The sequence below is a fragment of the Oncorhynchus clarkii genome, chromosome 11, assembly GCF_045791955.1.
Source record: "Oncorhynchus clarkii lewisi isolate Uvic-CL-2024 chromosome 11, UVic_Ocla_1.0, whole genome shotgun sequence".
In the NCBI taxonomy this organism is placed as follows: Eukaryota; Metazoa; Chordata; class Actinopteri; order Salmoniformes; family Salmonidae; genus Oncorhynchus; species Oncorhynchus clarkii.
The window spans coordinates 15,222,443-15,239,469 of NC_092157.1; the positions used below are offsets into that span (position 1 = coordinate 15,222,443).

At 48.1% G+C, this 17,027-nt stretch overlaps 1 protein-coding gene across 5 annotated transcripts in view; it reads left to right on the forward strand.

Annotated features, from left to right (window-relative positions):
• LOC139420252 (spermatogenesis associated 13) overlaps positions 1-17,027 on the forward strand; it is a 30,303-nt gene that overhangs the window by 9,842 nt on the left and 3,434 nt on the right. Inside the window, exons 2-12 of one of the 5 annotated variants that reach the window (XM_071170124.1) lie at positions 1,857-3,506; positions 6,229-6,270; positions 8,102-8,545; positions 11,333-11,477; positions 11,774-11,901; positions 12,330-12,509; positions 13,489-13,686; positions 14,370-14,549; positions 14,806-15,038; positions 15,161-15,290; positions 16,144-16,522. In XM_071170124.1, the coding sequence (XP_071026225.1) occupies positions 1,857-3,506; positions 6,229-6,270; positions 8,102-8,545; positions 11,333-11,477; positions 11,774-11,901; positions 12,330-12,509; positions 13,489-13,686; positions 14,370-14,549; positions 14,806-15,038; positions 15,161-15,290; positions 16,144-16,522 (3,709 nt within the window). Of the gene's footprint in view, positions 1-1,856; positions 3,507-5,795; positions 6,289-8,101; positions 8,546-11,332; positions 11,478-11,770; positions 11,902-12,329; positions 12,510-13,488; positions 13,687-14,369; positions 14,550-14,805; positions 15,039-15,160; positions 15,291-16,143; positions 16,523-17,027 lie in introns of those variants that run through there. The other 4 variants (XM_071170122.1, XM_071170127.1, XM_071170126.1 and 1 more) reach the window with 4 other exon arrangements.

Consider the following 17,027-nt stretch of genomic DNA (forward strand, 5'->3'; position numbering starts at 1 on the left):
GGGCGTGGGGAGGGGAGGGGCGTGGGGAGAGGAGGAGGGGAGGGGCGTGGGGAGAGGAGAGGAGGGGAGGGGGGGCGTGGGGAGAGAGGAGGGGTGGGGCGTGTAGAGAGGGGTGGGAGAGGGGGAGAGAGGAGGGGCGTGGGGAGAGGGGGAGAGAGGAGGGGCGTGGGGAGAGAGGAGGGGTGGGGAGAGGAGGAGAGGAGGGGCGTGGGGAGAGGGGGAGAGAGGAGGGGCGTGGGGAGAGAGGAGGGGTGGGGAGAGGAGGAGAGGAGGGGCGTGGGGAGAGGGGGAGAGAGGAGGGGCGTGAGGAGGAGAGGAGGGGAGAGGGGGAGAGAGGAGGGGCGTGGGGAGAGAGGAGGGGCGTGGGGAGAGAGGAGGGGAGGGACGTGGGGAGAGAGGAGGGGTGGGGAGAGGAGGGGGAGGCGTGGGGGGAGAGGTGGGGAGAGGAGGAGAGGAGGGGGGGGCGTGGGGAGAGGGGGGAGAGACGAGGAGAGAGGGGCGTGGGGAGAAGAGGAGGGGCGTGGGGAGAGGGGGAGAGAGGAGGGGAGGGGCGTGGGGAGAGGGGGAGAAGAGGAGGGGAGAGGGGGAGAGAGGAGGGGAGGGGCGTGGGGAGAGGGGGGGAGTGAAGAGAGAGAAGGGGAGGAGGGAGGGAGAGGAGAGCAGTCAATTGGAGAGAGTCAAGTGGAGAGAGAGTGAGACACGAGTAAGGGGGACAGATGTGGACGGGGAGGGAGGTAGGTAGAGTGAGGCAAACAGATGTAGAGAGCGTTAAACTGCACAGATCCCAGGATGGAAGCACAGGCAGGGGTCACACCAGCTTTCCCACTCTCCATCGGCCAAATCTGGAGAAAATGGGCAATTTGTGGCATTAATCACAATTGATTAGTGATTCTCATTGCTTAGTCATGCTCACAAAGCCTTTCATCGAAGACTGGCCTGCCTGCATTAACCTCTGCGCTCGCGCACACACACTCATCCCTGCGCTGGGGCCGACTGCTCCTTGCCCATAGAAAATATACATTGCCAAGGAGATTCACATGGCATCCCACAGTGAGAGACACGCGATATCTTTCTCTCATCCTCTCTCACTCAAAGCTGAGAAACACATGCTGTAGAGACAAAGCAGAGGAATCTCATGCCCTCTCTTTTTCTTGCACTCACATACACACTAAGGTTTAGGTTACTGTAAGAGATTCAATTCACTCTTCACAGCGACATGCCGTTCGCACACTCATAAATGCATAGTATTATTGGCTAAACATTATACTGACAGTGGCATTCGTTCTTCATTTGTCGGAACAGATAATTAGTCCTTCTTTACATCTGTTACTTGAATAATGTGTATTTTCTCTGTTTCTCTGAATGACATTCTGAATTCGCAGTGTGTTTTTATGTGCCTCTGGTGTAAAATACTTAATGAAAGGTCTTTAGAGTTGACGGTGTACACCCGCTGTCTTGTTCCACATTGAGGGCTGTGTGTAAGGAGGGAGTGTGTGTAGGCTAGTGGTTAAGAGCACTGGGCCAGTAACCGAAAGGTCGCTGGTTTGAATCCCCAAGCTGACTAGGTTTGGGGGGGAATTCTGTCTGTGTCCTTGAGCAAGGCACTCTTAACCCTAATTGCCCCTGTAAGTGGCTCTGAATAATACCTGTTTTAGATCTGCTAAATGACGTTTATATAAAAGGCCTAGCGTTAATGCTAGTTAAAGGCTACTGGTACTAGGGGGCTAACCTGCTCTTATTGTCACTGTGTTTAGCGTTGTAATAAGGGATAATAAAACATTGAAATCAGTGTCTTCAAGGACACTACATAGTAAGAGTGATAAAACAATGATATAACATGCCTATTGTTTCTTTAGGCATGGCAGAGCGATGGAACCCCGTCCACCAGCGAGGACTCTCTCTCCTACCGCCGTGGCTCCACATCCGACCCTGACCTTCGACCTCCAGCCCGACCCCGACCCCTCAGCGACTTTTACCCCTTGAAGGCTCATGTTTCGATGGCAGTGCCCCCGTCTCTGCTGTCTGGGTGTGATGCTCAGGTACAGCCCATGACCTGTGACTTTAACAGTGAAGAGAGTAGACTGAACGGGTTCAACACAGCCACCTGGTCCAGCCCTGTGATAGGCCACCCCTCCAGGATCATGAGGCTCTTCTCTACCCAGAAGAAGTGCACTGTTCCTGGGGACAGTCAGGGCTCCACCAGGCCCCTCTCTTTCCAGGGCCCTCCATCCAGTGCCGGGGTCCCGCAGGTTTGGCCAGGCCTGTCAGGGCTGACCGTCATGGGCTCCTTTAAGAAGCTACGCTCCTCAGTGCTCCAGGGTATCCAGAACCGAGGGACAGCCAATCAGGATGACGAGTACACCTCGGCAGCCATCCAGGGTGGAGATAATGTAATGGTCACAACCAATCAGAGCCCTAGACTTAGATGTGGGAAGGGCTATAGAGTCTCCAATGGGGTGTCTATTGGCCAACAGATGGCTGGGTTGAGCCCTTATGGTTCTGACAATGAAGATGAGGAGGAGGTAGTAGATGAGGAAGATGGACTACAGAGAAACACATGGTTCTCCAGGAGTATCCGGAGAGCGTACGGGGCGGGGCGCATCTCACTGCTGGACGCTGGGGAGGGGAAACGAGGGGAGGGTCCAGGACTGGGGGTTTTAACCAATCAGAGGCCAGGTTCAGGCTCCGGTTCAGTGTCAGAGGTGAACCTCCATTTGGAGGAGAGTGTGAATGAAAACGTGAATGCGCTAAGCAGACTGAGCAAGAGTGCAGACAACCTACACCTCTTCAAGGGCCCTTTCAGACACAAAGTCCCCTGTCCCTCTCCTCAGACAGACTCCCCAGGTGCCAATGGGGACCCCAGCATCCAGAGAACAGCCAGTGCCTCATCCGGTGACCTTAGGGACCGCAGCCAGAGCCCTGTTCGCTTTAGGAGTCCAGTGGGGGCCAAGGGCCACATGTTGAAGCTAGTGGGCAGTATAACTGACCTGACCGTGAGACGCAGACCTAACCCGCCTCCTGTCACCTCCCCGAGCTCCCCCGTGACCCCCTTGTCACCCCTCAGCCGTCTCCATGACGACTACTCGCGCCGCACGCCCTGCCTGCCCGCCAGCGACCGCCAACGCCGGCCCTTGCCCGCCAGAACGAGAGCTGCAGCGGAGAGGAAGAGGAATAGCACTTCAGTACGACTGGAACACACGCCTACCATCCAGCCCCAGCCCCAGTCTGAGTACCACCCAGCCCTGTTCCCCATAGAGCCCCAGGAGGGACCAGACCATGTCTTCGCTTTTCCCAGCATTAACCAGCCTTTCACTACAACCTCATTTTCCCTGAGTGCTCGTGCTCAGAGGAGCAGCCTGTGTGAGGGGGACAGGCCTCAGGAGAGACAGGGAGACGGGTGGAGAGCACGGTGTGATTCCGCTCCACACCCCCAGCGGGAGCCCTGTGGGAGTCACAGCAAACACCAGCCAGACGTCAACGCAGAGGGAAAGACGGAACCAAAGCAGGTAAGAGAATACTTTGATAGTCCAAAATGCTACACTAGCTCTGTCCTGCAGTGCTTTGGAATGGCTTGCCTACTGATCTGAAAGGTGTTATCAGGTGAAAGTGATGTGCTGGTAGTGACCCCATCCTCTACATATTGTTGTTGATCAGCGGGCTCAAAGGGAACAGTGATTTGATCATAGAAAGCTTGTGGATTTATATTAAGAAGTAAAGTGGAAACACTCGTTGTCGTCAACATTGACCGTGCAGACTGAAAGCAAATGGCTTGTGGTCAAGCAACAAAAATGTGAAGCTTGAGTGACAGAGGGTGGGGCTAGGTCTGTGAGGAACACTGCATGGAGAGAGAAGAGAGGTATTACGGTGTAAACAATAAACATGGACGTGCCACATGGCATATCATATTTAACAAACTAAACATTCAAATACCGTTGGAGAAGGTAAAGTATAAACCCAAACCGGTACGTCCTGAATGCCCCCCAGCCTTCAGGTGGGAGCTGAACAGTGCGTCCTGAATGCCCCCCAACCTTCAGGTGGGAGCTGAACAGTACGTCCTGAATGCCCCCCAGCCTTCAGGTGGGAGCTGAACAGTGCGTCCTGAATGCCCCCCAACCTTCAGGTGGGAGCTGAACAGTACGTCCTGAATGCCCCCCAGCCTTCAGATGGGAGCTGAACAGTATGTCCTGAATGCCCCCCAGCCTTCAGGTGGGAGCTGAACAGTATGTCCTGAATGCCCCCCAGCCTTCAGATGGAAGCTGAACAGTATGTCCTGAATGCCCCCCAGCCTTCAGATGGGGGCTGAACAGTATGTCCTGAATGCCCCCCAGCCTTCAGATGGGAGCTGAACAGTACGTCCTGAATGCCCCCCAGCCTTCAGGTGGGAGCTGAACAGTACGTCCTGAATGCCCCCCAGCCTTCAGATGGGGGCTGAACAGTATGTCCTGAATGCCCCCCAGCCTTCAGATGGGAGTTGAACAGTATGTCCTGAATGCCCCCCAGCCTTCAGATGGGGGCTGAACAGTACGTCCTGAATGCCCCCCAGCCTTCAGATGGGAGCTGAACAGTATGACCTGAATGCCCCCCAGCCTTCAGGTGGGAGCTGAACAGTACGTCCTGAATGCCCCCCAGCCTTCAGGTGGGAGCTGAACAGTATGTCCTGAATGCCCCCCAGCCTTCAGATGGGAGCTGAACAGTACGTCCTGAATGCCCCCCAGCCTTCAGGTGGGAGCTGAACAGTACGTCCTGAATGCCCCCCAGCCTTCAGATGGGGGCTGAACAGTATGTCCTGAATGCCCCCCAGCCTTCAGGTGGGAGCTGAACAGTACGTCCTGAATGCCCCCCAGCCTTCAGATGGGGGCTGAACAGTACGTCCTGAATGCCCCCCAGCCTTCAGATGGGAGCTGAACAGTGCACTTGAGATGTATTTTAAAGCTACTGGATGAAAAAGTTGTCATTTCCCAACATTTTGGTCAGTTGTATGCTGCTGCTTTGTGATCTATTAACAGCAAGGGTTCCATTAAATAGGCATCATATTTTTGACTGATGCATTTGGCAATATTCAATTCATACACAAAACATATAAACAAAAGTATTGACTGTGAAAGTGAATACATACAGGCCATTCATAATAAGCTTATGCGCAGCACTTTGTTGAAGTTATTGTTTTCTTGCTGAAACTGCAAGCAACACCTGTCAAACTCAGACAATTCTCTCAAAACACACGACTAGTATTATCAGTATGTTGTTCTGGTTGAAATTGTTACTCCTGCCATGTAACGATTACTGACATGGCAGATTCAGATGGGGCTAAAATGACACGTGGTGTGTTGTGCTTGTGTACATCATTACATTACCCGACCACCCCCAGTAAAACTCATCCTGTCTGAATAGGGCTTAAAAGTAGTACTGTTGACCAGTCACTGATGAAGGAAAAATAACCTGCCGAACACCAAAACTATACCAAATGTTCATGTTTACGTGAACTGTTTTGACTAGGAAGCATGCGACAGTCTTAACATCACTCAAACCTAGCTACCCTAATTGGTCAAGTCAATTGTCAATCAAGCTCTACAGCCCAGCTGATTGGCTCCAGCCCCGTGTCATATCTACTGTCACTCTACTCTCTGTGTCTCTGCGTTGGCAGTGTATTTGTCCCCACTTTGATTGTGTGACTGTAGAGGCCAGCTGTGGAGCCCAGCCACTCTGAAGGAGTCGAACAGGCACAGTTAATTATTAGGATTTGTTTATGATTGGTGGTGGTGGGATTGCGTAAGCAAGCAGTGTTCCCGTTCCAGTGTGCTGTGGCTGGTTGGCTGTGTGGTTATCAGTAAATGCACTGCTGTCCCCTCCCTTACCCCCCCAGCCAGCCCCTCTCTGCCCTCAACAGCAGGCAGGCCACGGGGACAAAGGCCACTAGTCACACTGAGCCTGGGAGAGTTTACTGAGGGAGTTGTAGGAAAACGCTACAGACACAACCAGGAATAATACACTAGGGTTGTTAGAGGACTAGAGGTCGATCAGAAGACTGGTTTATTTGATCGAGGACCATGATGGCAGATTTTAGCTGATAAGATGAGGGGAAGGAGCACATTTACTTTGGTTGAAGAGCGAGAAGCAGGGGAATGTACAGTAGAGGACTAAAGGAGAGGGAAACCCAGGCCTCGGGACAGAGGCCTGCCAGTGGGTTGTCATTTGACCATGATGCTGATCCACTGTGTACATTTCCAGTGCGTATGGACCAGACCAGACCAAGATCAGGAGGACCAGCAGGTAAGAGGACATCTCTGGGTAAATACACTTGAATTCAATCACTATTTGACATCATCCCTTTTGATTTAAACAAAGTTACGTAAATTGCATGGACTCACTCTGCAATTAAGTGTTTTAAAATGATTTTTGAATTACTCCCTCGTCTCTCTACCCCAAACATACAATTATCTGTAAGGTCCCTTAGTCGAGCAGTGAATTTCAAACAGATTCAACCACAAAGACCATGGAGGTTTTCCAATGCCTCGCAAAGATCATCACCTATTTGTAGATAGGTAAAAAAAAAGACATTTAAAAGCAGACATTGAATATCCCTTTGAGCATGGAGAAGTTATCAATTATACTTTGGAGGGTGTATCAATACACCCAGTCACTATGAAGATGGTCTTTCCTCCTAACTTATTTGCCGGAGAGGCCAATGGTGACTTTAAACCGGTTACGGAGTTTAATGGCTGTTGTAGGAGAAAACTGAGGATGGATCAACAACATTGTAGTTACTCCACAACACTAACCTAATTGACAGTGAAAAGAAGGAATCCTAACAGAATAAAACTATTCCACAACATGCATCCTGTTTGCAAGAAGGAACTAAAGTAAAACTGCAAAAAATTGGCGAAGTAATTCACTTTTTGTCCTGAATACATACAAAGTTAGGTTTGGGGCAAATCCAATGCAACACATTACTGAGTACCGTTCCATTTTTTCAAGCATGGTGGTGGCTGCATCATGTTATGGGTATGCTTGTAATCTTTAAGAACTGGGTGTTTTTCAGTATGAAACGGAATTGAGCTAAGCACAGGCAAAATCCTAGAGGAAAATCTGGTTCAGTCTGCTTTCCACCAGCCACTGGAAGATGAATTCACCTTTCAGCAGGACAATAACCTAAAACAGAAGGCCAAATCTACTTTGGAGTTGCTTACCAAGAAGATTGTGAATGTTCCTGAGTTACAGTTTTGACTTAAACCTGCTTGAAAAATCTATGGCTAGACTTGGCGCAGTGGTCTAAGGCACTGCATTGCAGTGCTAGCTGTGCCACCAGAGACTCTGGTTCGAGTCCAAGCTCTGTTGCAGCCGGCCGCGACCGGGAAGTCCATGGGGCGACGCACAATTGGCCTAGCGTGGTCCGGGTTAGGGATGGTTTGGCCAGTAGGGATATCCTTGTCTCATCGCGCTGGCTTCCGAGTTGGATGCACGCTGTGTTAAGAAGCAGTGCAGGTTGGTTGGGTTGTGTTTCGGAGGACGCATGGCTCTCGACCTTCGTCTCTCCCAAGTTCGTACTGGAGTTGTATAAATAGAAAAATCTATTTAATCCATGTTGAATTCAGGCTGTAGAATAAGTCGAGGGGTATGTATACTTTCTGAAGGCACTGTATGTATGAAAGGTTTCGTTCAAATTTAAAAGTGATTGAGTTCAAATGAGTTTACCCCTCTCTCTTTGGGGGGAAAAAAACAATACTAATGTCAAACTAGCCTTAAACAGAACAGAACACATTACAGTAGTAAGCTTTCTGGTCAGTTAGATTAAACATTGCTCTATTTTTCAAATGACCAGTAACCTAAATAGGAATGAATGTGTACTCTGCTATCGCTCCTACTTGTGTGTACACATATCATTTGATAAGACCTTTTTATTTCTTGAGGTTGTGATATGGGGAAAATAATGTGCAAATATATATTAGAGTCCAAAGATATAGTTATAACTTTCCACATTAATGACACGTCAACTAAATGGCATGCTCTGTTTTTGATTCAGACCTTCCTTCCTGTAGATGTTTGTTAGAAGCAAACATTGTGGGGCATCTCATTGACCTTTCATCTTTGCTCTCACCTTCAGGGTACGTTAGACGAACAGGGCAGAGAGGCACTATTGGGGGGTGAAGAGACGCCCCCTCCTTCAGCCACCAGTACCCCTTCTCTCACACCAACATGGCCCCCAGAGTCTCCCACTTCACCCATGTCACCGACGAAAATAGGTTCCACAGAAACGTCCACGTCCTTCATCCCCAGGCAAAGGGCGGGCCGATCGAGGCCTCGACCAATCTCTGACTACGCTCAGCTGGTAGCCAGGAAGTACGCCATCCCCGAGGAGGAGACGGAGCTACATCCTAAGGAGAGGACTACAAATGGAACTCTCTATCAAGACGGCAAAAGCAATGGAGGCTCGCAGGACAGTGACAGCACAGAGAACTACAATGTGAATGGAGATCTCCCGTGCCGGAGGAGACAGCCAATGTCTGTTATTGGAGGAGCTGAGGAGAGAGAGGACCGTCTGCCTTCTGTAAGAACCTCACCTCTAAACAATGGCTAGATATATACTGAACAGAAATATATAAACGCAACATGTAAAGTGTTGGTCCCATGTTTCATGAGCTGAAATTAAAGATCCCAGAAATGTTCCATATGAACCAAAAGCTTGTTTCTCCCATTTTGTGCAGATTTTTTTACATCCCTGTTAGTGAGCAGTTCTCCTTTGCCAACATAACCCATCCACCTGACAGGTGTGGCATATCAAGAATCTGATTAAACAGCACGATCATTACACAGGTGCACCTTGTGCTGGGGGCAATAAAAGGCCCCTCTATCATGTGCAGTTTTGTCACAAAACCATGCCACAGATGTCTTAAGTTGTTGTCAGAATTGAATATTAATTTCTCTACCATAAGCCACCTCCAACGTCATTTTAGAGAATTTGGCAGTGCGACCAACTGGCCTCACAACCGCAGACCACATGTAACCACGCCAGCCCAGGACATCCACATCTTCACCTGCGGGATTGTCTGAGACCAGCCACCTGGACAGCTGATGAAACTGTGGGTTTGTTTAACTGAAGAATTTCTGCACAAACTGTCAGAAACGTCTCAGGGAAGCTCATCTGGCTACTTGTCGTCTTCACCAGGGTCTTGACTTGACTGCAGTTCGGCGTCGTAACTGACTTTAGTGGAAAAATGCTCACCTTCGATTGCCACTGGCACGTTGGATAAGTGTTCTCTTCACGGGCAAATGGCTGGCAGCATGCGTATATGGTGTTGTGTGGGCGAGCGGTTTGCTGATGTCAACGTTGTGAACAGAGTCCCCCATGGTGGCGGTAAGGTTATGGTATGGGCAGGCAAAAGTTACAGACAACAAACACATTTAGCATTTTACCGATGGCATTTTGAATGCACAGCTATACGGTGACGGGATTCTGAGGCCCGTTGTCGTGCCATTCATCTGCCACCATCACCTCATGTTTCAGCATGATGATGCACGGCCCCATGTCGCAAGAATCTGTAAGTAATTACTTGAAGCTGAACATGTCCCAGTTCTTTAATTCATGCATACTCACCAGACATGTCACCCATTGAGCATGTTTGGGATTCTCTGGATCGACATGTATGACAGTGGTCCAGTTCCCTCCAATATCAAGCAACTTCACACAGCCATGGAAGAGGAGTGGGACAGCATTCCACAGGCCACGATGAACAGTCTGATCAACTCTATGCGATGTGTCGCGCTGCATGAGGCAAATGGTGATCACACCAAATACTGCCTGGTTTTAGGATCCATGCCTCTCCCTTTTTTTAAATGTATCTGTGACCAACAGATACAGTACCAGTCAAAAGTTTGGACACACCTACTCATTCAAGGGTTTTTCTTTATTTTTACTATTTTATACATTGTAGAATAATATTGAAGACATCAAAACTATGAAATAACACATGAAATCATGTAGTAACTAAAAAAGTGTTAAACAAATCAAGATATATTTTAGATTCTTCAAAGTAGCTACTCTCTGCCTTTTGATAGCTTTGCACAACCGGCTTCATGAGGAATGTTTTTCCAACAGTCTTGAAGGAGTTCCCACATATGTGTATCACTGCAGAATGCTGTGGTAACCATGCTGGTTGTGTGCCTTGAATTCTAAATAAATCACAGACAGTGTCACCAGCAAAGCACCCCCACACAATCACACCACCTCCTCCATGCTTCACGGTGGGAACCACACATGCAGAGATAATCCGTTCACCTACTCTACGTCTCACAAAGACACGGCGGTTGGAACCAAAAATCTAATTCGGACTCATCAGACCAAAGGACAGATTTCCACCGGTCTAATGTCCATTGCTTGTGTTTCTTGGCCCAAGCAAGTCTCTTCTTATTATTGGTGTCCTTTAGTAGTGGTTTCTTTGCAGCAATTCGACCATGAAGACCTGATTCACGTAGTCTCCTCTGAACAGTTGAGATGTATCTGTTACTTAAACTCTGAAGCATTTGCAGCCCAAATAATCTGAGGTGCAGTTTACTAATGAATTTATCCTCTGCAGCAGAGGTAACTCTGGGCATTCCTTTCCTGTGGTGGTCCTCATGAGAGCCAGTTTCATCATAGCACTTGATGGTTTCTGCGACTGCACTTGAAGAAACTTTTAAAGTTCTTGAAATGTTCCGTGTTGACTGACCTTCATGTCTTAAAGTAATGGACTGTCGTTCCTACCATAATATGGGCTTGGTATTTTACCAAATAGGGCTGTCTTCTGTATACCACCCCTACCTTGTCACAACACAATTGATTAGCTCATTAAGAAGGAAAGAAATTCCACAAATTAACTTTTAACATGTCACACATGTTAATTGAAATACATTCCAGGCGATTTACTCATGAAGCTGGTTGAGAGAATGCCAAGAGTGTGCAAAGCTGTCATCAAGGCAAAGGTTGGCTACTTTGAAGAATCTCAAATATAAAATGTATTTTGATTTAGTTAACACTTTTTTTGGTTTTTACATGATTCCATATGTTATTTCATAGTTTTGACATCTTCACTATTATTCTACAATGTAAAAAATTAAGAAAAACCCTGGTATGAGTAGGGTGTCCAAAGTTTTGGCTGGTAATGTACATATCTGTATTTCCAGTCGTGAAATCCATAGATTCGGGCCTAATGAATTAACTGATTTCCTTATGAACTGTAACTCAGTGAAATCATTTACACCATCTGTATTCCAGAGGAAATGCCCAGTATGTATCATAATGCCCGGTTTGTGATTTGTTCCCAAAGGCCCTAACACTGTCGTCTCCATGTCCCTCTAGCCCCTGTCACGCCCCCCTGTCCCGTCCCACCAAGTGCCCCCCTACAAAGCGGTGTCGGCCAGGTTCCGCCCCTCCACCTTCTCCCAGAGCACCCCCATCGGACTGGACCGCCTCGGACGACGCAAACTACACAGAGTCCTCAGTGGTGAGGGTGTGTGTGTGTGTGAAAGAGAGGAATAAAGATGGAGCAGAGGGGCAGAGGGGGGTTGAGTGGTGAGGGTGTGTGAGAATGGGGCAGGGGGGGTTGAGTGGTGAGGGTGTGAGAATGGGGCAGAGGGGGGTTGAGTGGTGAGGGTGTGTGAGAATGTGTGGGTCTAGTGTCTGTAAATTAACAGCAAAACAGACGAGCTCTTTGAAAGTGTGATGTAAACGTATGTCTCCCCTCTTTCAGTGTGTGTGAGAGCATGTATAATGTTTGTAATTGTATTCTCCCCAAAGCAGACGCCGGCTCAGAGCGTTCTGCAGCGGTGGATGGTGACAGTGTGAGTGAGGAGGAGGGGAGCTTCGATGAGCTCAGCGACGTCACAACGTACCTGCAGCCTGGGGTGGAGCTGTCTGCTCTCAGCCAGGTGAGCTGCCCACCTGGGTGTTGACCTGCAGTGTGTGTTCTGTTACCGTTCCTGGCAACAGTCTCCAAGTCAACATGCCGTTTCTGCCAAGTCGTCTCTGATGTTTCTATTTCTATGTGATTGTGTGTGATCTGTTTTGGTCCAAATTTGGACACTGCTGTGGTGTCCAAGTCTAAGCATAATCTGTGTGTCGGACATGAGTGTGCTGTGCATGTAATCTGTATTTATCTGTGTGTGTCTGTCATTACATGAAACTCTGTATCTCTGACTCTAACTCTGAGTACAGAGAAACATCAGGGGAATAATGTGACTTCTCATTTCTTTACCTGGAAAATCTTCAGCCATCAGACAGTCTGATGTATGTAATAGTTTTTTATATACATATCTCTCTGTGTGTGTGTGTGTGTGTGTGTGTGTGTGTGTGTCAGTGGATAAGCCAGGGTCAAGCCGTGTATGCGGAGGCCCTGTGGGACCATGTGACGATGGAGGAGCAGGAGCTGGCGTTCAAGGCGGGGGATGTGATCCGGGTGCTGGAGGCCCCTCACAAGGACTGGTGGTGGGGCATGGGGGCAGACAGGGAGGCCTGGTTCCCCTCTAGCTTCGTCAGGGTAAAACTACTCTAATCACTTTTCCATCCACAGTTTTTATGTGAGTTAAGTCATACCGTATAAAAAACATTTTTTTAAATCGCAACAGCTGTGATGGAAACTTTTATAAATTTTTTTTATAAATGCCGACAGATCATTTGTTTGTTCGACATGGTGGGATCATTTTGTGTCGGTAAAATGTATTATGCAAGAAATTTCCAAAGACCAGAGTAGGCACATTTGCTATTTAACTCAACAGTTTTTGTGACAAAACTATCGGAGTTGAAATGCGATGCAAACACATTGAACTTTAGAATTTTATTCGGTACATGAAAAGTACATTTTGTGTGCACTGTGTCATCAAGTCCTTCTGGTGCACTAACCCTGATTTTTCTTACATTTTCAATTTCAATCAGTCAATCAGTCACCATTTCTTCATGTTTTTATTTATATTTTTACACAAAAACAAGATATAGCTCAGGCCATAAAGCAAAAAACTTAACAAAGGACCACAAACAAAACTGTCTGTACAAGACATGATGGTTGGGTTGTTGAAATATAAGAAGTGTCCATGTTTTGTCTAAGTGGACATTGACCTCCCTGTGTAATTGATGTTTACTGTAGACCCTCCCAGCCAAAAGCTCTGAAACTGGCTTAGCGCCAACCACGCCCCTTAGTAGTGTGTGTTCAAGAGCTGAGGGGTTCAGACGTTTCAGTGGTTTCCCTGGTGACTTGTGTTGATTGACAGTTACGTCTTAGTAAGGCAAGCTATGGTAACCATGGCGAGCCCAGTTAATTGATAGGTGGGTGACCGCCTGGTAATTTCCCTTATTGGTGATTGTTGTTGACGGACAGGGGCTTGTTAACCATACATGGTGTTTCCAATGTTACCATAGGGATGTAGGTTGGATTAAGTTTAATTTATAGATGCTAGTTAACTAGGTGGACTGTGTGACTCAGGTTTCCCTGGTAACGTGGGGGAGTGTGTTTTGATTGACAGGTTCGTGTGAACCAGGAGGAGGACTCAGGAGCAGAAAGTGTAGAGAGTTGTGCTCTGGACCAAGAGGACCCACACACTGACACCCGGGACACTCACACACACAGCGCCGAGCACCGTGAGCAGATGAGGACTAACGTGGTCAAAGAGATCCTGAATACTGAACGCATCTACATCAAACATCTCCGGGACATCTGTGAGGTGGGTGGAGGCTCGACCACAACCACCAACATTAACCGACCCTAACCCATCTCTTTCCACCATCACTGATATTACAACTAGGACTCTGGATTGCCACCAGCTTTTCTGCCCATTGGCTCCCCCTGCTGGTCAAACATTAGCATTGAACACAACATCTGTCTTTTTTTGCATAGAAAAGTCTTGGGTGGGCCACCTGTTTTTTCAGGGGCCGATATCCAAATAGATACATTTTTATTAGTGTTATTTATTTTTATTAAAATTCTTTTCACGATAGAAATTTTTTTTCCAGTGTTAACTTAAAAGACTAAAACGAGATATAAAGTATGTAGAAAAGATAACATACTAGTGTATTTTGTGATAAGATCATCTTTGAGAACTAACAATCACAAAAATGAAAGCGACAGTCAGGGGGGCCATATTTGATTTTGTTTGTTTGTGTTGCTCAGATAGCATAAGCTATGGTGAAATGTGTAGAATTGCAGGACATTTGCTTTAAAACTGCACATTTTCTGTCTCATGTAAAATGTGTATAAATGTACACATTAGCTTTAAAACAGCTACATTTTGTCACTGCGCCCAACAGGAGGGCCTCTAAAATGTTTGAACGGAGACCACACCGTTGGCCGCGTCCCACCACTTAAGCCTCATTTTGACCCAGACAAAATGTCTAATGCTTTTCCCAGGGCTATATCCGCCAGTGTGGTAAACACCCGGGCATGTTCACTGAGCTGCAGCTAAAGACCATCTTCAGTAACATTGAGGACATCTACAAGTTCCAGAGACAGTTCCTCAAAGACCTGGAGAGGAAGTACAACACAGACCAGCCTCACCTCAGTGAGATAGGAGCCTGTTTCCTCTTACAGGTACGCTATACCCTTTGTGTACACACTTTCTTTACACACACACACTTTTTTCAGAATTGGATCCAGCGTTTTTCCATACCATTATCTTTTTGCTCCGTGAGTACATTACACAGTTATACATTTCAACACCGTCATATCCACGTTTGGCTCAATTGATCTATTTATGCCTCTCTCCCTCCCGGCTTTTCCACCCCCCACACTCTTTCCTTCCTTACCCTCTTCACTCACCCCCCCATCCTCTTATCCTCTCTCTCAGGGGGAGGGTTTTTCCATCTACTCTGAGTACTGTAACACCCACCCTGCAGCGTGTGGGGAGCTGCAGCGCCTCATGAAGCTGGGCAGGTACAAGCACTTCTTTGAGGCCTGCCGGCTGCTGCAGCAGATGATTGACATCTCCATCGCCGGCTTCCTGCTCACGCCTGTCCAGAAGATCTGCAAGTACCCCCTGCAGCTGGGAGAGCTGCTCAAATACACCCCCAAAGACCACAGGTAGGCCACAACACACACTGGACACTTTTTCCTTTACGAACTTCACAACATATACCCACTCACACGAATACACACACAAACCTTTTCACACTCTCCAATGCTGTTGATGTTGTGTTCTGTAGTGACTATGGTGGAGTTAGTGACGCGTACGAGGCGATGAAGAATGTGGCGAGCCTGATCAACGAGGGGAAAAGGAGGCTGGAGAGTATTGACGCCATAGCTCACTGGCAGGTGGCCATCCTACGCTGGGAGGTGAGGCTCCTCACAACTTTTTTACATTGTTACTGCGGCAGAAACCTGTTACCACCTTATTATTACATGGCTACTACAGTGTTTATGTTAAGGCTTTGCATCAAAACCCATTTCAACCTTGTGCACGTCTCCTGTACTCAGTCTGGGAAATAAGGTGTCGTTTAACATGGGTCCATGCTATCCGGGGTCCTTGGGGCATCCCTACTCCATTTGAAGTTGAAATGTAAAAAAGTTGAGGGTTATGGTAGGGGTTATGGTAGGGGTTAAGGTAGAGACTTCCCAAGGATCCCGGCTAGCACTAACCATAAGATGTAGACAATGACTCAACCAATGATCTGACAAATGCAACCCCCTCTCTGAACCAGTATCTGGGCAGAGGAGGAGACTAGTCTCAAATCACTTCTTCGGTACCGCCAATAAAATCCCTCATTACTACCACGTACATGTCGGCTGATCCAGCAGCAGTACACTAACCAATCATCAATCAACCTGTAATCATATTTAATGCAAGTAGATTAAGTAGACCATATAGGGTATGTTTTTAGAGATCAAGTAGACCAAATAGGGTATGTTTTTAGAGAGCTTTCCCAGAGGTGGATTTGGCACATGTACATTTTTATGTAGACTTTTTTGGGGATGTACATGCCTGGTGTGACGGCAGTAAATGACGATAGTTACTCAGCGAAACATATTTAGTGAGTAACTGATGTATTTTGACATAATGCTTGCATAGCTGTCTAATGGGAAAATGAATGGTAGCAAACTGGGCTAGAGATGAGACTAGTCATATTCATCGTCTCCTCCTCTGCCCAGATACTGGTTCACCTCTCTCTCTGTGTGTGCTCTCTCCCAGGGAGCGGATGTTCTGGAGTGCAGCTCGGAGCTGATCCACTCTGGGGAACTCACCCGGATTGTCCGGCAGGGCAACAAGACGCAGCAGCGCAGCTTCTTCCTGTTCGACCACCAGCTGGTGTTCTGTAAGAAGGACGTACTGCGCCGCGACCTGCTGCACTACCGTGGTCGCCTGGACATGGACAACACATCGGTGCTGCAGATGCCCGATGGCAGGGACCCCGAGCTGGGCATCTTGCTGAGGAACGCCTTGCGGCTCCGGAACAGCTCTACCCTGGAGACCCTGTGTTACCTCTGCTGCAGGAAACCCCAGGACAGACAGCGCTGGCTGCAGGCCTTCGCCAGGGAGAGACAGAGGGTACAGGAGGACCAGGAGATGGGTGAGAAGGAGAGACTGATGAGCTAAGTGGAAAGGGATGGAGAGACTGATGAGGGAAGTGGAAAGGGATGGAGAGACTGAGGGAAGTGGAAAAGGATGGAGAGACTGATGAGGGAAGTGGAAAGGGATGGAGAGACTGATGAGGGAAGTGGAAAGGGAAGGAGAGACTGATGAGGGAAGTGGAAAGGGAAGGAGAGACTGATGGGGGAAGTGGAAAAGGATGGAGAGACTGATGGGGGAAGTGGAAAAGGATGGAGAGACTGATGGAAGTGGAAAAGGATGGAGAGACTGATGAGGGAAGTGGAAAAGGAAGGAGAGACTGATGAGGGAAGTGGAAAGGGAAGACTGATGAGGGAAGTGGAAAAGGATGGAGAGACTGATGAGGGAAGTGGAAAAGGATGGAGAGACTGATGAGGGAAGTGGAAAAGGAAGGAGAGACTGATGAGGGAAGTGGAAAGGGAAGACTGATGAGGGAAGTGGAAAAGGATGGAGAGACTGATGAGGGA